Source organism: Vombatus ursinus, unplaced genomic scaffold (assembly GCF_900497805.2).
Source record: "Vombatus ursinus unplaced genomic scaffold, bare-nosed wombat genome assembly UNPS02014770.1, whole genome shotgun sequence".
NCBI lineage: Eukaryota > Metazoa > Chordata > Mammalia > Diprotodontia > Vombatidae > Vombatus > Vombatus ursinus.
This window is the reverse complement of record NW_020954548.1, coordinates 39,233,177-39,259,556: the sequence shown is the minus strand read 5'-3', so window position 1 is coordinate 39,259,556 and position 26,380 is coordinate 39,233,177. Positions and strand designations below refer to the sequence as shown.

Below are 26,380 nucleotides of genomic sequence, written 5' to 3'. Positions count from 1 at the left end.
GTGCTGGAGCCAGCTGGTACCAGCTCCTTAGAACCGATTGTTAAATTTCAGTGCGAGCATTAATACCTTGGAAAACGCAGACGCTACAAATCAGGGATTGATTTATTCTTCTGTTGATTGTCTAAACTTGAGAAAATGATGGAGAAAATGTGAAAAATGCAGATTGAACTTAAGAGTTTCGGGCATATTCCTCCCCCCCCGCCGGCTAAATGTTTAGCACGCCCCCCATCCCCACCAATACCTATCTTCCGTCTTTCTGTCTTTTTCAGCCGTATATAATGAGCAAACAACCACACTAGGAGTCTTGTGACCGAAGAGCCTTGGGCTATTTTTGCAAAGGTGCCAAGAAAACTTCCCTCCAAAAAGTTACATTAGCATTATGATTTAAGGGTACTCGAAGTCCGGACATTTAATCTTATGACCGTGCAGGGAATCCAGGCGAAAAAGTCCTCCACGCCTATTTCCTTTCCTTGTTGGACTGCCTTCCCATGAGCTTGAACAAACCAAGTTTTCTGCAGCTGCCCTTAGCACCAGAGGCTGCTCTCCCGAAGGGGTTGTCGGTCCCTTTAAGAGGCTTGGGGGCGTGTAGTCAGCATGCCTCAGTCCTTCTCTTACTCTCCTCCAGCATTAAAGGGGAATCGCAGTCTCCCAGCCGCAGAGCGAAGTTACAGCTGAAGGTAGACCGTGAGAGTTTGGCAGCCACCTGACAGGGACTGGTCAGACTGTGCTGGGCTGGGTGGTCCCGAGGGGTCGCGGCCGAGATCAGAAGGTGCCCCCCGCCCCCCACTTTTGCGTTGCCACCTCTTCTCCAAGCTGGGACCCCCTGACCACGTCCTGCCTCCCCGGAGAGCCGCGGCGAGCGCAGAATGTACACGATCACCAAGGGACCCAGCAAGTTAGCCACGCAGCGGAGGACAGGTGAGGAAGGAGGAGCCGGGAGAGGGCTCCGGGGGCACATCACCCCCTCCTCTCTCGCCCCCACCTTGCACATGGAGTCGCAAACCCTCGTGGTTTAGGGTGTTTTTTTTTCCTTCTTAAAGAGACCATTGGGGGTTTTTCAGAGCGGCTCGACGCGCTGTCACTCCCCACTGAGAGTGAGGCGTACAACGATTCCTCCGCTAGAGCCTGCAGTCTCCCGAGCCCCCACCGGCTGCCGGGGCTCCCCGGCCTGTGCCCCCACAGCCCCTTCCCCCGGGCCGGCAGCGCCAGGGACCGTGCCAGCTCGGCCCGCTCCCTCTGGGCTGGCGGTGACGCGGAGTCCTCGTCCCTGCAGGTCCCACGCAGCAACTGGAAAGCAAGCTGGGAGACAACCTGAAATGTCGGCGGTCAGCGCAGCAGCCGCAGCAGCCGCCGGGCCCCTGGCCTCTGTCAAGGTGAGGCAGCCGCCGCACTCCGGCGGCAGACCTGCAGCCCCTTCGCCCGGGCTTTGGGGGCCCCCATGCCCCTGGGGGCCAAGATATCTAACCCAGACCCTGCCTCTTCTCTGCTCCCCCGTCCCCCTCCCCTCCCTAGCAGCTCCCGGTGCTAGGCATGGTAGCTTGGGGGAGGAGGGGTGACCTTGTGGAAAGGTTACTGGGGAGTGTCATTGCCACATGGCTGGGGGGAGGGGGAATTCGGATAGTCTCCGCTTTGCCCGCCTGCTCACAGGAGCAATGTCCTTTTCTCTGGAGGGCGGACTCCCGAGTGATCCTTCCCCGCCTCCCACTTCTCCGTCTTCCCTAGACCCCCCCTGGACGCCTACACCTCCACCCCGTACCCCGATCTTCCCCCTGCCCCATAGCAGATTCACACCTCCCCCCTCCGGGCCCCAGACTCAGCTGGGCCAGGCCGGCACGAGATTGCCTTGGCCGGGGCTGCCAGCTGCGCTGGGGGGTGGAACACGTCCTGGGTGCCGGAGGTGGGGCCGGCAGCTGCTTCCTGCTGCTTCGAGAATTTCCTCAGGGCCTCTGAAGCTGAGGTGCTCCAAGGCCCATTCAGGCTGAGTTTGGGGAGGCAGGCCCCAATCCTCTGCTTTCCAGACCAGTAGGACTGAATGACTTGGCTTGATCATGTCAAAAGCTGCAGATTCGGGAAATGCTAGATCACAGACTTCAGCTTTAAGCACTTTTCTCGGTAACACTCTAGGAAGCTAAGTGGGGTACAGTGCAAAGAGTATGGAACTTAAAAGTCCAAGGACCTGGATTCAAATTCTGACACTTTTATTTACAGAATTTATGACCTTGGGCAACTCCTGCCCCTTTGGGCCTCATTTTCCATATCTGTTTAATGAAAGGTTTATAATAGCTAACCTTTAGTGTCCTTTCCAACTCTAACATTCTGTGAAATATATTGATTCATTCGTTCAACAAACATTTATTAAGCCTCTACTATATACCAGGAATTGTGGATACAGAGGAGTGAAATGTCTTGGGGGAGGGGGACTGAGTGAGTGGGCATTTATTAAGTGTCAGGAATTTGATTTTCACAACAACCTTGTGAGGTAAGTGCTATTATGATCCCCATTTTACAAAAATAAATTGGCCAGGATCACACAGGTAGTGTTTGAGCTACCACTTAGCTACCTTGCTGCCTAAGAAGGTACGGGCTTTTAAGGGTCAGAACCAGGACTTTAGCCTAGCTCTCCTGACTCTAACTTGTTCCTTTGTACCATGTTGCCCATCAACATTTGTGTAGCCCTTTCATTTAGAACATGCGTAAGGGCCCACTCTCCCTTCACCCCATATGCACTCTAGGTAGGCTTAGAGCAAGGAGCATCTTTAGAAATGTCAGGCATCATAGGAGCTATAAAACTTCCCCTCTCCTCTATCTCTATACCTACCAAACATTTTGCCCTATGCCAAGTTATTTTTTGGGGGGGGTGAGGCAATTGGGGTTAAGTGACTTGCCCAGGGTCACACGTACCAGCTAGTACGTGTCAAGTATCTGAGACCGGATTTGAACCTAGGTCCTACTGACTCCAGGGCTGGTGCTCTATCCGCTACGCCACCTAGCTGCCCCTATGCCAAGTTTTGCAAAGAGGCATTGGAAAACTAGAGCTAGTACTGGGTAGTATATCTTCCATAAAGCAAGCAGAAGAGAGTCCTATGGTGTCACTTGGGTGACTGTGTGTCCTTGAGCAATTCATAAATTCAACAAACATTGATTAACTGACTCCTGTAAGTATAACCCTGTGCAAGGTGCTGGGGATGCAGTGACTGAAACAAAACAATGCCTTCATATTCATTCTACTGGAGGTTGCAATATGTATACAGTTAACTCAATATAAAGTAATTTGAGGGAGTGAGCACAACTTGGGGGGGATGACCAAGAAAAGGGAAGAGAAAAAAATATATAAACATGTGTGGTTTTCTAAGTGAATGTACAGACCACAGGGATCCTTATGTATGGTTTGTGTAAGAGACTGCACCTGAAATGTGCCTTGAAGAAGGAAGCTAGGGGATTCCAAGAGGTGGAGGTGAGGAGAGGGAGCTGTTTGATACTGAGATGATGTGGCCAGTGGACCAGTTTCAGGGGTGGCCACAGTTGCTCTGTCTTCACTCTTTCTTCTTTCTACCCTCCTTTAGCATTTGCCAGTTGCCACCTGGGATTTGGTACATTCTTAAATTGAAAGGGTTCTTAGTTAATTTTTTTTTTTTGGTCAACTCTTCTTCAGGAGAAAGGGGATACTTCTTGGTACTTTTCTTCAAAACTGGAATAATAAATGGTTGGAACCAGTGGGGTCTTGGGCTTTTGGGACTAGGAAAGATCCAGAACTTGATCTTGGCAATGCCCTCATCTTGACATCCTCTTCCCCATTTGCACAGATGAAAAACTGAGGCACCAAGGAAGGATCACTAATTAGGATTTGGCCTAGGTAATTTATTTAAACTCTCTATGCCTCACTTTATCTATAAATTGAGAATAGTACTCCATGCTCTGCTTGCTCTTTAGGGTTATTGTGGATGCAGTAATGGATGTCAATTGTTTTGTAAACCGTAGTGCTTTTTTGGTTGTTTTTGGAATCTATTTCATTGGTATGGGCCAGTCAAACTCAAATAGAAATGGCCACTAAACCATGCATGAGGATCCTTGTGGACTGGATATTGACTTAGAAAACCATACATTTAAGTATTTTTTATTAATACATCAGTGCATTAAAATTAGATAGGAACTACATTTTAAGGGCCTTCAGGAACTCAGGAGTGTTGTGGACCTTGTGCATGTGTTTGACCTCTTTGGAGGAGGAAGCTGTCGGTACTAAAGTACATCAGTGACTGTTTTGTCACTGAGGGTCTCACTGAGTTGCTTTGTGCGCTAAGAGGTGTTAAGATTCATAGATTTGCCAAGTCTCACCCCGACTGTGTCAGAGGCAATACTTGAACCCAGGACTTCCTGACTCAGACTATCATAGAACTGGACAAGATGGTAGAGGTCACATGGTCTAATTCCCTCTTTACATCTATTTTTTCTCTCTCTCTCTCTCTCTTTTTTTTTTTTTTTGGCTAGGCAATGGGGTTAAGTGGCTTGCCCAGGGTCACACAGCTAGTGCATGTTATGTGTCTGAGGTTAGATTTGAACTCAGGTCCTCCTGACTCCAGGGTCGGTGGTCTATCCACTGTGCCACCTAGCTGCCCCCTAATTCCCTCTTCCTACAAGATGAGAGAATGGAGAGGCCCAGAGAGGGGTGAAATAACTTGCCTGCTGTCACTCAGGAAGCCAGGAGCCTCTGAGTCCATAATCAGTCCTATTTCCACTGTACCAAGCTACATCTCAGTAGATTTTGGATATGGGTTTAGTAAGATCTAAGAAGACTTTTCACAGAGAGAGCTGGAGCACAGTGTGTGTTGCCTTCTTTCCACTTGAGGTATTTCTATGTATTCCCCATACTTAAAGCAGAAAGAAGGCAATACTCACTGGACTCCAGACTTCTCTCTGTGAAAGATTTCTCATATCTTCTTGCTGAGTTGTTTCAGTTGTGTCTCACCCTCCATGGTGCCATTTGGAGTTTTCTTGGCAAAGACACTGGAGTGGTTGGCCATTTCCTTCTCCGGCTCATTTTACAGATGAGGAAACTGAGGCAAACAGGGTTAAATGACTTGCCCAGAGTCGTATAGCTGTAAGTGAGACTAGATTTGAACTCAAATAGAATAGAGTCCTCCTGACTCTATCAGCCTAGCTGCCATTCTTATATCTTATATCTTAGTAGGTCTATATCCCAGATCTCCTGGGATTGCCTACATTGGTTTTTCTGTGATCTATTGGAGTACTCAGATTTCCCCTAATTTTCTGTCCTAGGTAAGGGGAAAAATGAACAGATGAACTGAGGCAAAATTGCATTTAAAAAATGCAACTCAACATGTCCAAAACCAAATTCATTTATCTTTCCTCCCTAAATCTTCTCTTTTCCTAATTTTCCTGTTACTCTCAAATCTCCCAGTCAGGCAGGCTCACGACGTTGGTGTCATCCTCAACTCCTCACTCTCTCACCTCCCATATCCAGTCTGTTAACAAGCGTTACCTCCTGACATTTCTCCTCTGTGCTCCCTTCTCTGACACCGTGCCCAATTTAGTCAACACCCTCATCAATTCCCACCTCCACTATTGCAGTAGCCTTCTGGTTGGTGTCTTGCCTCTACTTGGTCATCACACTGATCTTCCTAAGGCTCAGATCTGACTGTGTCACCCACCCCCTATTCGATAGACTTCAGTAGCTCCCTATCTCCTTCAGGATCAAATATAAAATCCTCTGTTTGACGTTCAAAGCCCTTCATAACCTGACTCCCTCCTACCTTTCCAGTTTTCTTATACTTTATATTCCCTATATGCTGAAATTCAGTGATACTGGCCTTCCTGCTGTTCCTTAATGAAAGTGCCTTCCCCAAAGATGATCTCAGTTTTGTCCTGTATATTTCTTATTTGCACATAGTCACGTCTCCCTACTTAGACTGTAACCTTCGTGAGGGCAGGGTCTACTTTTACCTTTGTTTGTACCTCTACTTTTTAGCATAGTCCCTGGAACACTGTAGGTGCTTAATAAATGTTGACTGACTGACTTAAACATACAACTTCACTAGATAATTCAGATAGAACCAATAAAAAGAAGGTAGATAGCTATAATGCTCAAGGTTACCAAGATATTGTTGTTGTATATTTCTATCTAACTCTTCTGTGACCCCATCTGGGGTTTTCTTGGCAAAGCTACTAGAGTAGTTTGCCATTTCCTACTCTAGCTCATTTCATAGATAAGCAAACTGAGGCAAGCAGGGTTAAGTGAATTGCCCAGGGTCACACAGCTGGTAAATGTCTGAGATAACTAAGGTTCCTGTGCCTCCAGGGCTGGCTATACCACCCAGCTGCCCAATTACAAAGGCTTTATATTTATATTACAAAATTTTTATATCTAACACACCTAGACTTAAGCTGTCTATCTGTAGGTAAGGGGGAGGGAGGAGACAGGCCAGGTAAGGCCAGGATTTATGACAACCATAGAGTGGTGGAGAAAAGAGTGGAGTAATCCAATTAAAGTCATAACATAAATAAGAAAACCTCTAGATCAAATTGGACTTGGTCCATTTCTTTCCTGCCTTCCCAGTTTTTTCTTCCTAATAGTGGGTCAAAAGGGCTGCAGCTTTCTGGGATCTGGGGGAGTCTATTAGGAATAAGAACAATCTTACCAAGAGTTTGGGCTGTGAGTACTTGTGCCATTTCTGCTTGGGATATTTCTGGGGTATTACCTTCCACTTTGGGGGACAACAGGGATCTGGTACCATAGAGAGGGAGGTTGGGGAAGAGAAGGTGTAGGGTACTAAGACATGATTAGTGGGAAGTTTAGCCAAGTCACATCAACTGAGGGAACACTATGAGGCCTGTCCTGCTTGACACCTAAAACACTTTTTTTCTTGTTTTGTTTTTTTTTTTTTTTACTATATATTGTTTTGCTATCTGTTTTTTTTTATATCATCTATATTTCCCGGTGCAATCCTAACCCTACTGCTTCCTAGAGAGTCATCTCTTTATGACAAAAAATAAAAAGAAGGGGAAAACTGTTCAGCAAGACTAACAGAGATTTCAAAAAAGTCTGGCATTATCTGCAGTGTTATATACCCATAGTTCCCCATCTCTTGTATTTCTTTGGAGGTAGAACCCTGGTCCTAGAATCAGGAGCACCTGAATTCAAATCCAACCTCAGACATTTACTCCTGTGTGATCCTGGGCAAATCATATAACCCCTGTTTGCCTCAGTTTCCTCGGCTGTAATATGGGTATACTAAGAACACCTACCTTGCAGGGTTGTTGTGAGGATCAAATGACATAATTGTAAAGCCTTTAGCAAGGTGCCTCTAAATGTTAGCACTAATATATGTGTTATATGCATTATGTAAATGTTAGCTATTATCACAGGATTGGTGTGAGGATCAAAGGAGATAACATTTGTAAAAAGTGCTTAACACAGTGTCTAGCACTTAGTAGATGCTATAAAAAATGTTTATTTCCACCTTTCCCTGTTGGAGCCAAGCTTGGTCATCATAATTCCACAGCATTCAGTTTCAGTTGTTTTGTTTTTCCGTTTATGTTTTTGTAGTCATTGTGCACTTTATCGATTGCTGATTTCCACATTTTTGTATCGGTTCATGTAAGTCTTCCCATGCTTCTCAGTATTCATCATATTTATCATTTATAGGACAGTGTGATGTGGAAAATTTCTCTATGGGGTTTGATGAAGGGCTGATGAAGGACTTCTCCAGTCCCACAGTTCTCTCTACCCAAGCACCATGTGGCTGAGACTCCCATGTAGGCAGGCTTCTGTTTCTTAACTGGACTCTGTCCTGTCTCCCTCCCTCCCCTTCACCTTCCCCACCACATAGCCTGTACTCTCCACCATTGTGCTTTTGCTCACACTATTTTTTGTGCTTAGACTATCTGCTTCATCCTTCTATCGAATTCCTATCCTTTCTATAAAAGGCTTTATTACCCAATCAAGTTATCCCATCAGTAATGATACCTTAATGAGGTGAGAAAGGTCTCCCCTTAGTCTAGTCTTTCTCTGATAGGCTTTTGACTAAGTCTTTCCCTTTCCTCCTCTTCCTGCCCCCTTTCTCCCCCTACTCCCCAGTTCCTGATTCCTTTGAGGAGGATTTAGCTGGAATGCTGCACTTGCCCCAATTTCTGGAATGACCTTGGTTCTCAAATAGCTTGATAATTTATAGATGACCCCTCCAGCAGGACCAAATTTCCTCAGCCTATCCAAGTACTCTTCTTTGCAACATGACTCCAGTTCTAAGTACTTTTTTAGCCCTTAGTCTAAAGTCTGTGATTGATTGATAGGTTGAGACTTATTCCTTATTCTCATCTCCTTAAGCTATCTTTTCACTTCCTTTAAATGAGGTGACTTGATTGAGTAAATCAATCAACCTAACTCAGATGCCATCTCCTCCTTGATAACTTTCCTGATTCCATCCCCATCAGTGGCAACCCCTTTTCCTCGGACCTCAGATAGCACTTAGTTTGTGTCTACATCTCATCCCCACCCCACCCCCAGAGTATAAGCTCCACGAGGAAAGGGACAATGTCTTTTCGCAGCACTTAATACAGTTCTTTGACATAGTAGGCCCTTAATAACTGCTTGTTGAATAAATTAATGAATGAACAATTCAAGTATAGAGGAAGACATAATCCAAATTCTGATTTCGTAAAGTTGTAGAGTGACATGAAGTGGAAAGAGCCTTCCTATCCATATGTACCTGGAACTGGTCATTTGATTAAGACACCTAAATTCTCCCAGACATAGGGAGAAATCTTTAGGGGGTGGATGTCTTATGGTCTCTTGGTAGCCTTTTTTGGTATTTAACTGAAGTGTCCTTGATTAATCAAGGGCTGGGTTTTGTTTGTTTGTTTGTTTGTTTTAAGTGAAGGGTATGATGTGTTACCAGGGCCCCAGGAATTACATGGTTGGGACTTTTAAAATTAGAAGGAATCTAAGGAATTTTAACTTGTGTGTTCTCTTTAGGGAGACAAAAAGGTGTGTGTGTGTGTGTGTGTGTGTGTGTGTGTGTGTGTGTGTGTGTAGCCCTAAAAGCAACGAGATTAATATTAGCTCACAGTTACACAGGGCTTTAAAATGCTTTCCAGGCACAGGCTCTCACTTTATATTTGAGTTAGATTATGAGGCAGATACCTCTGAGTACTTAGGGTACTATTAGGTTTAGGAGATCAGAGGTATGGGACTAAATTTATAATAACAATTTTATATGATAGTACCTCTTCCATGACAAGTGGTAAGTATGACAGGACAAAGAGATCTCTGTTTGCTGGTTGGGGGTGTGATTTTTGGGAAGTAAGGCTTGATTAAAGAGGAATTTCAACATTGTTGGAAGATGGGTGAAGTCAATGTATATAGATGAAATGGTAAGCTTTCCAGAGCTCTGATGAATCAGTCAGCAAGCCTGGAGAAAATAGCAAATAATTGATGTAGTCCTAATTCCCCGTATGCCCAGATCATTAGAGCTTGCCTCTGCACTTGACAAATACTCCAGCTGAGCCTATCATTATAGGCTTCTTCTGAGCCTACAAATGAGGTAGGCCCTGTGTCTCCACCCTCTGGAAACCCAGCCCCACTTTGAGACCTGGTGTATAGTGAAACACTTCTCCACCTGCTTAGAAGAAAGCATTTCCCTGGATAGATAGATCATATAGACCATTTCTTACCAATCACTTTGTCTAGAAGGTAATTCAAATAATTGTACCCTTGACTTTTCTGGAAAAAAAAAAAAAGTGTTTTGGTTATCTGTGGACCTCATCCAGAGTCTGCTGTGGGGGGGGGGGTGGGGGTGGGGATCAGCTCTATCAGTAAATCTTACCATAGATGTTTACTAATTGTGTGATCCTCGACAAGGCCCTTATCTTCTCAGTCTCAGTTTCCTCATCTGTTTAAAAAAGGGTAGGGTGGAGCAGCTAGGTGGTGAAGTGGATAGAGCACTGGTCCTAGAGTGAGGAAGATCTGAGTTCAAATGTGGGTTTAGACACTAGCCGTGTGACCCTGGGCAAGTCACTTCTTCATCGGTAAAATGAGCCGGAGAAGGAAATGACAAACCACTCCAATATCTCTGCCGAGAAAACCCCAAACGGGGTCACGGAGAGTTGGGCGTAACTGAACAGCAATAAAATAGGGCTCATACTAGCACCTACGTCACAGAAGTGAGGATCTCCTGAGATAAACTATGTAAAGAGCTTATAGAAGTGTTAGTTGTTAGCTCCAAATATGTCCTCTGCTTGCCCTCCTTTTTGCTCACCCAAGTTCTTCTCAACCTGGTGGCTTTGACCAGTGAACATTACAGTAGGTCCTTTGAATTCACAGTGTCATGCGCGTCAGAGTATAGGAAGTATTAGTAATTCTGTGGGACAACCAGGTGATTCCTAGCTCATGACAGTGACATCAGAGGAGGAAAGAATTCAGTTCAATTCAGCACTTAGCTGGCTGTGGGAAACCATGTCTGGGAACCTTAGTTTCTTCATCTGAAAAAGATATAAGAGGCCTTACTTACCTCACAGGAGTATTGTGAAGAGGGTGTTTTGAAAACTCTAGAAACACTGCATATGTGTGGGAGTTCTTTTTGCCTTTGCATCCTCAGTGATTAGATTAGCTCAGTGCTAAAGCACATGGTAAGTGCTTACATAGTGGTGATTGTTGATTGATTAATGATCTCATAACTGCTTGGGCTTCCTTACCTCTAATGTGATGGACTGGCCCTGGATTCGGGAGGACCTGAGTTTAAATCCGGTCTCAGACACATAATACTTACTAGCTGTGTGACCCTGGGCAAGTCACTTAACCCCATTGCCTAACCAAAGAAAGAAAGAAAGAAACCTAGAACCTTAGAGGTGGGGAAGAGTCTTGGGAAACAGCTTGTGCACAGAAAAGCATATACAAAGTATACATGAAGGAAATACAACGTAATTTCAGGAGAGCCGGATGCTGGAATGCTAACGATAGGGGAAATCGTGGAAGGCCTCAGGTAGGAGGTGGTCTCTGAGCTAAGGCTGGAAGAGAACTAGGAATTCTTAAGAGGTCTTGGATTTCCAGCTCATATACATACTACCTGTGTGGTCACAGGCCCATGGGAATTCTGGACCACGCTGAGAAATCTCATTCAAGGACTTGATAAACAGGCTCATTATATTCTTGGCTGGGGGCTCATAATAACAGCTTAGATTTATTTATCCGGTGCTATTCTCATAACAAACCTGAGAAGGTAGTGATAATGATAGCTAGCATTATATATGTATATATATGTACACATACATATATGTATACACACATATATACACACTATATATATATATCTATGGAGAGAGAGAGTTTACAAAATCCTGTACATAGATTATGTCATTTGAGCTGTACAACCACTCTGGGAGGTAGGTGCTGTTATTGTCTCCGTTTTACAGATGAGGAAGCTGAGGCAAATGGGAGTTAAGCGACTTCACCAGCATCATACAGCTGGTGAGTTTCTGAGGCAGGATTTGAATGTTGGCCTTTAGTATCTGAAGCATCAGTGTTTGTCAGGGTGGTTACTTACCCCATTGACGTAAATCCCTCTGGGAATTAGAAGACCACTTTTGAGAGTTCTCTGGCTGAAAAAAAGGAGAATTACACTTCAGCTAACCTGGTCATGAGCCTCTGAAGTTAGCTAGGAATCTTCCTGTCTTGGTAGGATCTACCAGGGCCTGTGCTCCTCTGACATGGACTATAATGAAATCATTAATATTATATAATTTACATTTACATTCCTCTTTAAGCTTCACAAGATACATTCCCCACAATGGTACCATGAGGAAGGTAGGCATTATTGTCCTCATTTTGAAAATGAGGAAACTGAGGCTTTGAGGGGCTAACAGACTTGCTCTTTGATCACAGTCAGTGTGCTTTAAGTAAGCCCAGCTCTTTTGAATTCAAGTTCAGGGATCTATTCCCTATACAAACATTGCCTCTCTGGTAAATAACACTGGTGGTGTCCCTATTTTACAGATAAGGAGACTGAGGCCAAAGTCACACGTACGCTGAGGGCTAGAGCTGAGTCTGGAGCTGAGGACTCTTTATCTTGCTCCATACTAGAAATAGGAGCATCCCCAGCAGGCATGAGATTAATAATATTAGCTTACATTTAGTTATACAGTCTTCCTTTAGAGTTTTACCGAGGACTCTCCTGGTATTTTAACAAACCTCTGCATTGGACTAACATTAGGTACTTCTTAGTACTTGAGATCCTACTTGATTTAAGAGATCTTAGGTAAATTTGAGAGAATCTTCATAAGGTGAGCCTCAGTAGCTTTTCTGAGCCCCTCAAGGTTGAGCCTAGGCCTGAGTTCGGTTCTCTGCTTCGTACCGAAGACAAAGGAAGCTTGGTCGCCTTTAATACAAGTAAAGGGGAAGTTGTGGGTGCATGGCCACCGTGAAGTTCAGGCCTACGGCCCGTCCTTCCCCAAACAGTGGCTCCCTTTGTTTATAGGTCCTCTTGGCGGGGCAGCTGGCTGAGAGGAAACCTCAGTTAGCTTCTCCCCCAGGCAACGGCTTCCATTTTGGTGAACCGCACCACAATAATTATGGTTTGGATTGTGTCCGTGTCTGACCGAAGCAAAAAGGGCTGTAATGATAACGTAATGGCTCCCGAGTAAGGATTATTTGACAGGCTCAGATGTGGGAATCATTATGGGAGTGAGGGGGTGGCAAGATGAGGGACCTGCATGATAGAAGAGAAAATGGTACATCTTACAGAAACCTCATTAGACAATAGAAGGATTGGATATAGGAGTGAAGGCTTCAGAAGCAACTAGAAATACATCAACCAAGCAGAGGTAAGTCAGCTTAGGAAAGGCTTAGAGTAGAGTGGTCGGCACCAAAGGGGAAATTTGTCTAGGTAGACAAAAAGGGCCTAGGAAAGATCCACATGTTAAAGAGGTCCTGTCAGTAATTCCAGGAATGTGGAAGCATGAAGGTGGAGTTCATGGGTGGGTCAGGGTATGCCCAGAAAAGCATCAGATCCAAAGGAATCAGGCATCTTTGTAATGAAATAGAATAATAATGTCCCCAAGAGCCTGATGTGAGTTTCAAACTGAGTTAAATGCCAAGTGTAGCTCCCTGTGATTTTCACCTTTTGAATTTCTCTCTACATTAAAGGTTTTGTGCTGGGAATGACTGGCAAAAGGAATGGAAGGTTAAAGAAATGTTGTGAAGGAGGGGTGTTGGAGAGAAGTCAGTAGGCCCCCCGGAGTCTCCAGGGGAGAAGCCTCTGACCAGTGGGGTAGTGTTGGCAACACCAGGGAGTCTTCTGCCTGGGGTATCTTGGCTTTCATGACAATCCATTCCTCAGATATTCATCCTTCAGCAAGCAGCCCCCCTCTAGCCCAGCTGCAATTCTTTCCAACGGAGTCTGACTCAGCAGTTTTGACCTGGTTTTGAATTGGGGAGTACCTCCTCTCCCCCCATTCCTCAGTCTCAGGCCTATCAGTATTATACTGTTCCCTTGAAGGCAAGATGTTTGAACATTCTGCATGTCAGCTTTTGTGTAGAATCCAGACCAACTTGTACTGGAACTATGTATGTTTGTATGATTCCAAACCTCTCCTCAGCCTCCCTCCTTTCACTGCAGGAGAGCAGGGGCATTTCCTTAGCATTCCAGATTCTGACTGGAAAGTAAAATGAAAGCCAACTGTTTTTTCCATTCTGCTACAGACCTGGTCATTCAGGTTTCTGGGTTTCTGATTTGGGACGGACTAGAATCAGGGGTGGGGAACCTATGGCCTTCTAGGTCCTCGGGTACGGCCTTTTGACTGAGTCCAGGTTTTACAGAACAAATCCTTTTATTAAGGGGATTTGTTCTGTGAAGTTTGGATTCAGTCAGAGGGCTGCACTTGAGGACCTAGAGGGCCACATGTGGCCTTGAGACTGCAGGTTCCCCAGCCCTGGACTCACTAGATCGTGCGTATGGTCCATTTGAGCTCCAAGATTTTTGTTTTGTTTTTTAAATTCTAGGCTCTTCTTTGTCCTTAAGTGAGAGACAGGCTCTTCTCTTCTTTGTGTGAGGTCTAGACTAGGCCTACTGTTGTTTGTTCTTCCTTCTTGAAGGGGACCATGACATCAGAAAGGTGATGCCACGACTTGCAAGTGAATTAAATTTAAGTGATGGAGGGCTGTGCAATGTCACTACCCTCACTTTCTCCTCCGTAGCTATGTGGGTCCAGTGGCAAGATATAAATCGGGATGAGTAGACATGGTCCCCGGACTAGGCATGTGAGTGAGATACGAGAGAAGATTTTTGTTGTTCTATTGTTCAGTCTTGAATACTCAAAAGTTTAGATAATCAAGAATAACCAAGGGTTTAAAATGTAGTAGCAGTTTTTTTTTTTCCGGTTGTGTCCGACTCTTTCTGACCCCGTTTGGGTTTTTCTCGTCAAAGATACTGGAGTGGTTTGCCATGTTCTTCTCCGGCTCGTTTTACAGATGAGGAAACTGAGTCAAGCAGTCAAGACTTACCCAGGGTCATACAACTAATAAGAGAAGATAAGATGATGGTAAAGAGAGACTATGATATACTGAGAAGAGCTCTAGGTTTGGAGTAGGACAGGAGATGTGGGTTTGACTCCTGTTTCCGATACATACTCACATTGTGATCCTGAAGAAGTTCTTTCACCTCTTTGGGCCTCGGTAGTTTCCTCATCTGTAAAATGAGAATATTGTTCGCACTACTTACACCCCACAGTTGTAGAGAATGCGATTTGTACAAACAGTCGAGTGCAGTGCAAAGAGTGCTGGATTGAGAATTACAGGATCTGGGTTCAAATCCTTGTCCTGCCATGCAATACTTGTGTTCCCAGTACCTCCCTTTTGGGAAAGGATCCCAGATTAGCCCTAACTGCCACGTTCCCCACCTGCTTTTCAGGTCTTTTTTCTGGACTGAGTTCCTCATTAGAATATAAGCTCCTTGAAGGTAGGGACCAGCATTCTTTTTGCTTACATTTATAATCCCAGCGCTTTAGCACAGTGCCTGACATATGGTAAGGGTTTAATAAATGCTTATTAACCAACTAACTTCTCCTCTCTGGACCTCAGTTCCTTATCTGTAAAGTGAGAGGTTTGCACTGGGTGACTTCTGGAAGGTCTCCCCTAACTCTGGAGCTATATTATATGACTTATTGTTAGTTGCAAGATCCCTGTCCTTGGGGAGTTTATAATCAGTTATGATTATATTAGAAGACACTAAGCACCAAGAATGAGTCAGAAAACTTGGATTCTGATGCCGGAGCGGTCTCTTTGTGGCTGTGCAACCTTGGCATGTTCTTTCCCACCCCCACCCTGCCTTCAGTTTTGGCTTCTGGATAACTAGGAGATGGAAATACAACGTTCTTAAGGCCCCTTCCAGTTCTGACAGCCTATGAGTCTGCAAAACAGTATAGGATTAGGGCTAAACTGAATGGCTCCACCCCTCATTGCTTTAAGAATTCTCTGGGGGGAGAGAGAAGGGGCTAGGGTAGCTGGGGAGGAGGCTCAAGGTGGAGGCCTTGGGGCCTGAGCTTGACTGGAGAAGAGAAGCAACATGTGTATTCTGGGGGTGGGAGATGGTTAGCTTCTGCTATCCTCTTCCCTAGGGGTTAGGGAGTACCTTTGTGGTACCCATACCTCATTTAGCACAGCCCAGTTTGGTTCTTTCTACTTTCTCCCCTGTTGTCTAAGTCTCAGCTGGGCCATCTTGGTCTGGCCTCATGGCGTGTGCGTACTCAGGGGAGGGAGCTGTTGCCTATAACCACATGCCCTTTACCCATAGAGCAGAGCCAGTGGCAAAGTTTTTATTTAACTTTCTGGCTTCAGTTCCAGGTCAAGGGAGGAGAGATGAAGACATCCATTAGCAGTCAGCCTTGCCCAACCTTCAAGGCCTTCCTAGAGCAAAACTACCTTGAGTGACAGGATAAAAATCTCATAGACATTTCAGTCACAGGGTCAGAAAGTTCGAACTCATCCTGATCTGGCAATTTGGGCTCCTGGGTCCTGTGCCATGCTCTTGGGAGTACCTAAAATTTCCCTTTCACTTCTTTCTTCTATAATAATAGCTAACATTTACATAGCACTTACAAACATTATCTCATTTGATTCTCACAACCACGTTGGGAGATAGGTGTAATAATAATAGTGATGATGATGATGATAATAGTTAACATCTATATGGGAAGTTAGGTGGGTACAGTCAATAGGGTGCTGGGCCTGGAGTTAGGGAGACTCATCTTCCTGAGTTCAAATCTGGTCTCAGATGCTTACTAGCTGTGTGACCCTAGGCAAGTCAGTTAACCCTGTTTGCCTCAGTTTCCTCATCTGTAAAATGAGTTGGAGAAGGAAATGGCAAACCATTCCAGTATTTCTGCCAAGAAAACCCTAAATGGGGTTACAAAGAGTCAGACACGACTGAACAACAGAAACATCTATGTGCCAAGTACTATGCTAAATACTTTACAATTATTATCTCATTTGATCATAATAACTCTGGGGAGGTAGGTGCTATTATTATACCTATTTTACAGTTGAGGAAACTGAGGCAAACAAGGGTTAAGTGACTTGCCTGGAGTCATACAGCAAATAAGCATCTGAGGCCGGATTTGAATTCAGGTCTTTCTGACTCTAGATCCAGTGCTCTATCCGTTGTGCCACCTAACTGCCAATTCTGAGGGACTGGGTTCTCAGAGTATTTGGGGACCTACTTTTGTATATACACTGTCCAGCTAAACAATGTAGCCCATATCATAAAATCATAGATTTTAGAGCTAGGAGGGATCTTACAAATCATCTGGCCTAATACTCTCATTTTAGAGATGAGTGAACTGAGGCCCATAAATCATAAGTGACTTACCCAAGGCCACACGGGTAGTAAAGAGGAGAGCCAGAATTTGTTTTGTTTTGTTTTGTTTTTAACATGTGAAATCATGCAAAACATTTCTTTATTGGCTGTGTTGGGGGGGGAAAAAAGCAAGAAAAATAAAGAAAGCAAAAAACCAGTGTGTTTCAATCTGCATTCAGAGTTTATCATTTCTTTCTCTGGAGGTGGAGAGCAGTTTTCATCATGAGTCCTTTGGAATTATTGTGGATCATTGTATTGTTGAGAATAGCTAAGTCATTCACTTGTGCAATACTTTTATTACTGTGTACAATGTTCTCCTTCCTTCACTTTGCATCAGTTCATGTAAGTCTTCCCAGGTTTTTCTGAAAGCATCCTGCTCATCGTTTCTTATAGCACAATAGAATCCTATTACAATCATATGCTGTAACTTGTTCAACCATTCCTTAATTGATGGACACCCCCTCAATTTCTAATTCTTTCCACCACAAACAGAGCTGCTATAAATATTGTTGCACTTATAGAGCCTTTTCCTTTTTCTTTGTTCTCTTGGGGATACAGTGGTATTGCTGGGTCAAAGTTTTATAGTCCTTTGGATATAGTTCCAAATTGTTCTCCAGAGGGGCAGCTAGGTGGTGCAGTGGATAGAGCACTGGCCCTGGATTCAGGAGGACCTGAGTTCAAATCTAGCCTCAGACACCTAACACTTACTAGCTGTGTGACGACCTTGGGCAAGTCACTTAACCCCATTGCCCAATGCCCCAAAAAACCCCCAAAAAACCCCAAATTGTTCTCCAGAGTAGTTGAACCAGTTCCCAAGTGCATTGGTGTCCCAATTTTTCATTATCTCCTCCAGCATTTGTCATTTTCTTTTTCTGTCATGTTAGCCAATCTGATAGGTGTGAGGTGCTACCTCAGAATTTTAATTTGCATTTCTCTAATCAATAGTGATTTAGAGCATTTTTTCATTTAACTGTAGATAGCTTTGATTTCTTCTTCTGAAAACTGCCTGTTCATATCCTTTGACCATTTATCAGTTGGGGAACGGCTCTTATTTTTATAATTTATATATTTGAGAAATGAATAGAGTCAGAATTTAAACTCATGTTTTCTTTTCTCCAAATCTGGTGATCTTTCCATTCCCTCTCCTTGCCCCCCAACATTGCTGTCTCTAGTCAATGCCAAATTTAAATGACTAATATTAACATCCTTCAAAAGGGTAAAGAAACCTGGGAGCCAAAAAAGAGAATAAACCGGTGACTCTGTCCCCTAATTGAACTTAGAGTTAGCTCCCTCATATTTTAGTGTTAATAATTGCTGGCCTTTAACTTCACTAAATTGGAGCATGTGATATAGTGGAAAGAACACCAGATCTGGAGTCAGAAGAAATGAGTTTGAAGTCAGACTCTGTTACTTATTAGCAATATGATCATAGGTCAGTGGTTTTTCCTTCTCTGAGATTCAGTTTTCTCATCTGTAAAAAATGAGCAGTTGTTCCCAATGGTCTTGAAGATCTCTTCCAGGTCCAACATTGAATGATTCTGGTGCTGGTCATCACCACCCCTTACTGTTGACTTCTTCAAGTTCTAACATTAGCCAGACCTTTTTTTAAGGCCTACTGCACTGGGTGATGTTCACATCAACTAAGGCTTGAATGTTAGCCAGGACACATGCAGATCTCAAGACAATCCTCTTTATTTTTAGTGCCCCTTTCATCTGAGGCACTCAGAGAAGTTTGCACACATCAACAGATGGGAAATTTGAAGCCCAGGAAAAGGTTGCTATTGACCTCGGAGGGTAAAAAGGAGGCTCAGCCAACATCTCTGGTCATTGAGAGGTTGGAGAGAGGCAGCAATCTAAGGTGGTGGTCAGGGTGAGATACAGGGCTTCAGGGGGTCCTTAAACAAGACCATGTCTGATAGGTTTCTTGCCTCATCTTTCTTTTCTAGTTACAGTCACAAAGCCAGCCCTTCCTAGGCTGGACATCAGTTGAGGGAGGGAGAGAGGGAGGGAAAAGGATTAATTTCCCACCTAGTGTAAGGAATTTGACATAATCCAGGCAGTTGCTGAGGGCTGGGCGAAAGTTGTCGAGTATGCCCTGGACTCAGGCCTTGGGAAACTTGGAGCCAAATCCCTCCTATCAGTATCATGTTCCTCCATGAGGTGGCAAAGGGCCTGACCAAACCTTTATTCTCTCTGCACCTCAGATTTCCCTGGCTGTGAAGGGAGTCAGCCCACTTTTTGACAGAGCAAAGGAGAGGGAGGGAGGGAGGGAGGGAGAGAGAGAGAGAGAGAGGAAATAAGCATTTATATAGCTCCTATTACATGCCAGGAGTTGTGCTAAGCACTTTTTTACAAATATTGTCTCATTTGATCTTCACAACAACCCTGCAAGGTAGGTGGCTGTTATTCTCATTTTACAGGTAAGAAAACTGAGGCAAACAGAGGTTAAGTGACTTGCCTGGGGTCACACAGATGGCAAGTGTCTGAACTCAGGTCTTCTTGGGCAGGAGACAGAAATATCACACCCTACCCCTTGTGCCAGACACTCAAAAAATTGATCAAATATTTATCAAGCTCCTACTATGGACAAGGCACTGTGCTAGGCACCAGGAATACCCTAGGGATCAGTGCCCAGCCCTATGCTTTTTTAACATTTTTTATCAATAGCTTGGATAAAGAAGGCCTAGATGGCAGGCAAGCTTAGCGAATTTGCAGATGACACAAAGCTGAGAGGGATAACTAATGCACTGGATGGCAGGGCTAGGCTCTAAAAGGCTTTTGACAGGCTGGAGAATTGGCATGAATTTAGTGAGATGAAATTCAGCAGTGATAAATGTAAATAAAGTCTTACACTTGGGTACATGCACAAGGAAATCCTTGTACCTAAGTACAAGATGGGAGAGGCACGGTTTAGACATCGGAAAAAGATCTGGGGGTGGGGTGTAGTTCTAGTGGACTGTCAGCTCAATGTGAGTCAGCCGTGTGTTGTACCAGTTGAAAAAATCCCAATTAGATCTTGGGCTGCATTGAGTGAGGCCTAACTTCTAGGAAGAGGTGACAGCCTGCCCTCACCAGACTTCAGTTCTGGGCTTCTTAATTTAATTTTTGTTTGTTTGTTTGGCAATGGGGTTAAGTGACTTGCCCAGGGTCACACAGCTAGTAAGTGTCTAGTGAGTTTGGATTTGAACTCAGGTCCTCCTGATTCCAAGGCTGGAGCTCTATCCACTGCCCCACCTAGCTGCCCCTGGGCTTCTTAATTTAAATAGGACTTTGATAAGCTCCAGCATTGCGGAGGAAGGCAACCAAAATGGTGAAGTGCCTTGAGTCCATGTCATGTGAGGATTAGTGAAGGAATCACACTCGTTTAATTTGAAGAAGGGAAGACTGAGGGGGAGATACGGTAGTTGTCTTCAAGTTTCTGAAGGGCTGTTGTGTGCGAGAGGGTCCCAGAGAACAAAACAAAAACAGAAGTTACGAAGAGGGGAATTGAGGTTGGATTTCAAGAAAAATCTCCTAATAAAAGTTAGCCGTCCAAAGGTAGAATGGTCTGCTTCAGAAGGTGTTTGGTTTCTCCTCCTTAGAGTTTTCCAAGAAGAGACTGGAGAACTATTTGTCCTGCGAGGTCTCAGTGGGGATTCTTTTTGTCCTACGCTTTGCACTAGACTAGCTAACTGGCCGCTGAAGTCACTTCCAACTCTCAAAATCTGTGATTCTGAGGATACAAAGACAAAACCGAAAAACCAGTCCCTGTCCTTAAGGAGCTTGCGTTTTACTGGAGGGAAAGGGGATCCCTCCTGAATGAATGAATGAATAATTAAACATTTATTAATGTGATAGGGATCCAAATGGATATTGTCCCTACTCCCAGGGGGCTCATGTTACAGTTGGAGAATTTACCATATATAGAAGGGTTCAGCTGCAGGGTGGATAGAAAGGTCTTAGGGTACAGTGGAAGGTCAGATAGCAAAATCAAGGGATTCTTAAGGGGCTTCTGTAGGGCAGACGGCAATGCTAAGGGGGTAGGGAGGGATGGGTCTGGAGGGCATGGCAGCAAAACATGCTAAGGCTTGGTTTTCATTCACCTTACTGAAAGTATATATGTAAATAAATGCAAAGCATACACAAATTAATTTATTTTTATTTTTTAATTAAAATTTTTCAAACAAAAATTAACTTTCCCTCCCCAGTAAAAAAAAAAAAAAAAACCAACATCCCATGTTACAAACATGAATAGTCAAACAAAAGAAATTTCTACATTGGCTGTGTCAAAAAAAAAAAAAAAAGATACTTCAATCTGTGCTTTGAGTCTGTCACCTTAGGAGGTGGGTAGCCAGTTTCATTTCAGTCCTCTGGAATTGTGGTTGACCAGAGTCGATCAGAGTATCTGAGATTTCCAAAGTTGATTGTCTTAACAATATTGTGATATAAGAAAAAGTATTCTCCTAGTTCTGCTCACTTCATTCTGCATCAGTTCATAACAAGTCTTCTCAGGCTTCTCTGACTAGCACAATAGTATTCCTCTTTTACACCCATGTACTATAATTCATTCAGCCATTTACCAATTGATGAGGACCCCCAACAAAACAGTTTTAAGAGGGTAAGAGTGATAATGATGGGAGAAGGCAAGAGATTAGGAAAAATATCATGTAGATAGAGCTAAATTTTGAAGGAGATAGAGGTGAAGAGGGAGTGTATTCAAGACACAGGGGATGGGGCAGCTAGGTGGCCCAGTATCTAGAGCACCAGCCCTGGAATCAAGAGGACCTGAATTCAAATCCAGCCTCAGCTACTTACCAGCTGTGTGACCCTAGGCAAGTCATTTAGCCATAATAGCCTTAACAAAAAAAAAAAAAAAAAGACATGGGGGATGACTTGTGCCAAGTCACAGAAACAGGAGAATAGAACATTGTGAACAAGAAACATCTAGAGGGACCAATTCAACTGTAATAGAGAGAGTGCTGAGAGATAATAGGAAATGAAGCTTCAGTGGTAGGCAAGAACCAGACTATAGAGGCTAAGCAAGGCTGAGGATTGTTTGGTTTGTGGGCAACCGACTGTTAAGTATTTAGGAGCCCTGGTGGTGGTAGTGGTGGGGGGATCCAGGAAAGGGGAATCAGCAGGGTTCTGCCTGGATATTTTGTACCCTAAAGTATTGTATTCCTAGGTTCTTCTTGGGACTAGTACTTAATCATTCTCAGTACCCATTCCCAGGTAGCCCACTAGGGATGTTCCTCACCCATTCTATTCTCCAGAAGCTACACATCTGTGTGAGTTGCAGATTGTTTGGCAATAGCCCATGAATTCTTTGGACTGATTACTGGATTTAAATCAAGAGGAACTAGGTTCAAATTCCAGTTCTGCTACTTATTACCTGGGTGACCTTGGGCTAATTATTTTACCTTCCTGGGTCTTAGTGTCTTCTATAAAGTGAGAAGATTGGGCCAGATCATCACAAAGAACCCTTCCAACTCTGGTTTGGAGTAAGCTTTAATCCTGACCCCATGAGCTGGCCACAGTGGCACATCCCTGAATTTAACCAAGGTTGCTGGGAGGATCAACAAGATAAAATTTGTAATGTGTTTAGCCTGCCACATAGTAAATGCTTTAATAAATACGTGTTTCCTTCTTTCATGCTTCTTTGTATCATCATGTTTGTCTTAGAGGAGCTTGATGGTGCAGTGGAGAGAGGGCTGGGCCAGGAGATTGGAAGACCTGAATTCAAGTTCAGCTTCAGACACTTACTACCTGTGTGACCCTGGGCAAGTCACTTAATTTCTGTTTGCCTCAGTTTCCTCATTTGTAAAATGAGGATAGTAACAGTACCTACCTTGCAGGGTTGTTGTGAGAATCAAATGAGATAATATTTATAAAAAGTACATGGCACATAGTGGACACTCTATAATGCCAATTCCCTTTCCTGTTAGCTGAAGAGGGTTAGGATGGCAGATCTTTTTTAAGTTCAGAAGGCTCTGCAGTGGGCTGTGCTGAGCCTGTGTTTGCACTGTTTGATACAACTATGATGAGACCCTGAAGTCACCCCACCAGGTTGTTTAAGAAGGGGCAAACCAGCCCAGGTTGGAAACAGCAGTTCGAGGCTCTTTCTGTGCTGATCAGTAGTGGCCCCTGCACTTACTGCCTGGTCAAGATGGGGAGATTCAGTCTTTTAAAAAAAATTAGTAACAGTGACCACAAACACATAGCTGGGCATGTTGTCTGATCCTGATCTCTGCCTTGTAATGTCTCTCCCTATGGGCCAAGATATTTCTGGCTAGGGTCTATATCCTGGGGCTGCTAGGCCAACTAGAGTAGGACGGTGGGGGCCATTTGTAGGTACCCCAGGGGCTCTCTTGTGTAGGAGGAGCAGACTGTGGCAATGGCTAGTGAATCCTTTGCCAAGGCTCTTGATGAATAGAACCCAGCATCAGAGGAACCCAACCAGAGGCCCTCTAATGTCATTCAATTATAGTCAGCCTCTGGGTAGAACTATTTCATTAAATGCTCCTAGATGGAAAACAAGAGAGTCAGTATGTAATTATCACCCAGTTCTGTTGTATTCACTTTTCCATTAATTCCTTGATGGGATTTCTGGTGCTCTAGTCACTTGGGTGATATGTAAGCATGGACTAAATGTACTGACCAAGGAGCTATTTTTCCCCTTACCCTAACAGCCTGGCCCCAAAGCTTGTGTTCAACAGAGTGAATGGCAGGAGGCCACTGGCCACAACTCAGTCCATCACGGCCACAGAGGAGAGTTATACACTTGCCCACGAGGAGAATGTCCGCTTTGTCTACGAAGGTAAGAAACCCCAGACTATCTCTGGGGACCTATAGAGATAGAAAGGTGAGAGTTGCATCCACATTCATGGGCGTAGAATGTCACAGCTGCAGGGGAAAATAAAACATAGGCTATCACAGCTAGAAGAGACCTTAGAAAACATCCCCTTCATTTCACAGAAGAGAAAACTGGGACCGAGGGAGGGAAAATGACTTGCTTGGACAAAGAAGGCAGGGCCAACCCCTGTTTACTCAACCTATGTGCTACCCCTTCCTCTACTGCACTTACATTTTTTCACTGGGTTTATCTCAGATCAATGATATGCTCTATTAACAAAGACATGTACATTAGGAATCATGTTAGGAGGCAGAAGGAAGGCTAATCTAGGCTAAGATGAATCATGTGCTACGTGGATGCAGCCCAGAGTTGCTTTTTGTTGCTGGTGGTATATTAAAGGACCGTGTCATGTTCATACAGTGAGGGAATCAAGCCTCCATGGGAAAAGTGGTGGGTCATTCTGCTCCGTCCCTTTCTCTACCCATGCTTGGTTGGATTGGGCAAAGGTTGAGGGTGTTCCTTGACTGGGTGGCATCTCCAGCCCTCATGTTTCTATCTTTCTTGCAGCTTGGCAGCAGGTGGAACAGCAGCTGGTGGGGAGCCAGGCAGGTGAAAGTGGGCCCAGGCCTGTGCAGTATGTGGAGAAGACACCTAACCCCGGGTTGCAAAGTAAGTGGCCTCTGTCTCAGTATTCCCTAACCACTGGCTTTCCCCACCTTGGCCCCCATGGTTACAAAACCAATCTTGGGTTTCAAGATAGTCTAGGTGGAGCTCAAGGCCACAAGGAGATTGTAGGTGCCATCATCAGGCCCCAAATTATGAGTCCTCTGTGACCCAGCTTTCTCCATATGGGAGGTACTGGTGGCTGTGGCCTTAGCCTGAGCAGGCAGGGTAGACCATGGCTGTAAGCAGGAATGAGAGGCCAGGCCACCTGAGCCTCTTATATCCCCATCTGGTAGAATGAGCTGGGAAAGGACAAAAGTTTGGCTGGACTGTCTGCCCCAGGAATTCACTTGGCAGCAGATTCCAACTCCCTTCAAGCCCTTTTCAGGGTGTTGCTCAACACCGTGTACCTGTTAGTCAGGGACATGCCTGAAGTACAATTTCTTTTCAGCTCTGCCTGTTTTCTTTCCAGCTTGAGGCCTCTAGTCATGCTTAGTTATGTGTCTCAGTTCAAGATGAGTAATTTATTCATTGGAAAGGTCTTGTCTTGTCCCCCTCATTTGAATGGAAGTGAAACCTTGCCCAGAATAGTCATAATGGCAGTACCCATTTCTGTCATGCTTACAAGGGGCTTTCATCATCAGAACCCTGTAAGGAATCATTATCCAAATTTTAAGGATGAGGAAGCTGAGGCCCAGAGAAATGAAGTGATTTGCCATATAGCTAATATATATATATTATATATTAAATTGAGATCTTTATACCATAGTGAATAAAAGAGAAGCAGAGATGTACTCAAGATCTCCTTAGTGAGGCAGGAGCCAGGCTGGGCTGAAATTCAAGAGCCTGGAAGCTCGACTGAGTATTGGTTCTCAGATGTGTATTCTCCAGGTCAGACTTTCCCTCTGTCTCTCCTTAGACTTTGTACCCATTGACTTGGACGAATGGTGGGCCCAGCAGTTTCTGGCTGGGATCAACAATTGCTCCTAAAAAGCTGCATTGGGAAGAGGAGAGTTGCCTATAGTCAGGGGCCATCTACCTGCTGACCCAGAGCAGGCAACACCAACAGAAGAGGACCACTGCCAGCCCCCTTGCCTGGGGGATGGGGCAGGCACCTGCCATCCCAGAAGTGCCAGCATTTGGACATTTGGAACTGCTGTAGCCTCTGGCCAGGCTACCTGGGTGCTACATGTAATGGGAGGGGGAGCAGAGGCCTGTTTGGCACCTCCCACCTTGACTTTGCTCCTGCCAGTTGAGCCCAGTGGGAAGCCCTTGCAGAGCTGGGGTACAGCTCTCCAAGCCAATAAAGAATTTAAACCTGCTGCCCTTGTGCTGTCCCAGGGATGGTGTGTGTGTGTGTGTGTGTGTGTGTGTGTGTGTGTGTAGTTTTTTTTTTTAAACACCAGATATCCTTAACCTTTTTTGGGTCATGGATCACTTTAGCAAACAAAACTTTCTCAGCAAAATGTTTTTAAATAATTGAAGAAATGCTAAACTTCAGTTAGAAGTTAGTGAAAATAAGACATATATATGTATATATATTTCCCATTTGAGTTTATAGACCCCCTGAAGTCTATCTATGGACCCCAAGTTAAGAACCCTTGCTTTGGAATCAGGAAGTAAGGGCCATCTTACTTCCTCAGGGTTCTCTAGCACTCTCTACTTTGTCAACCTGCAAGGTGGCCTCCTGAATGTGGGGGTCCTTCAACCTTGAGTATCCATGATGATCAATATTGTAGAACAGGGCAGGTTGGGGAAAGGCTTATCTAGCATTTCCTTCCCTGGAATGGAGGTTCCTCATCACCTCCCAAGCAAGGTGCTTTCCCCCAGCCTTCCCTCAACATTATGGAGAAGGAACAACATCTCAGGGCTGATTGCAGCTTTATTTCCCAACCCCATTACCCCCATGTTCCCTTTGAGCATTCTTCACCACAGACAGTTGGGGAGCAGGGAGGTCTGGGCTACTTCAGTCACTGAGCAAAGACAAGACCCAGAGATGTCTTTCTGTCCACAGGCATCTTGGTTGGTG

General features: G+C 44.6%; 1 protein-coding gene across 1 annotated transcript; it reads left to right on the top strand.

Moving 5' to 3' along the window:
* Positions 1-250: 250 nt before the first annotated feature.
* MCRIP2 (MAPK regulated corepressor interacting protein 2) lies at positions 251-25,673 on the top strand. Its single transcript, XM_027862647.1, has 5 exons — positions 251-918; positions 1,274-1,373; positions 23,525-23,652; positions 24,256-24,357; positions 25,271-25,673. Exons 1-5 carry the CDS (start codon positions 867-869, stop codon positions 25,339-25,341), a joined length of 453 nt encoding a protein of 150 aa, XP_027718448.1. The 5' UTR covers positions 251-866; the 3' UTR covers positions 25,342-25,673.
* Positions 25,674-26,380: the final 707 nt, after the last annotated feature.

Bases quoted from the DNA above. Each gene is read 5' to 3' on its own strand.
- MCRIP2 (XM_027862647.1), top strand. From the start codon at position 867: ATGTACACGATCACCAAGGGACCCAGCAAGTTAGCCACGCAGCGGAGG. The intron at 23,653-24,255 runs GTAAGAAACCCC...TCTTTCTTGCAG, and splicing joins TGTCCGCTTTGTCTACGAAG to CTTGGCAGCAGGTGGAACAG. The intron at 24,358-25,270 runs GTAAGTGGCCTC...GTCTCTCCTTAG, and splicing joins ACCTAACCCCGGGTTGCAAA to ACTTTGTACCCATTGACTTG.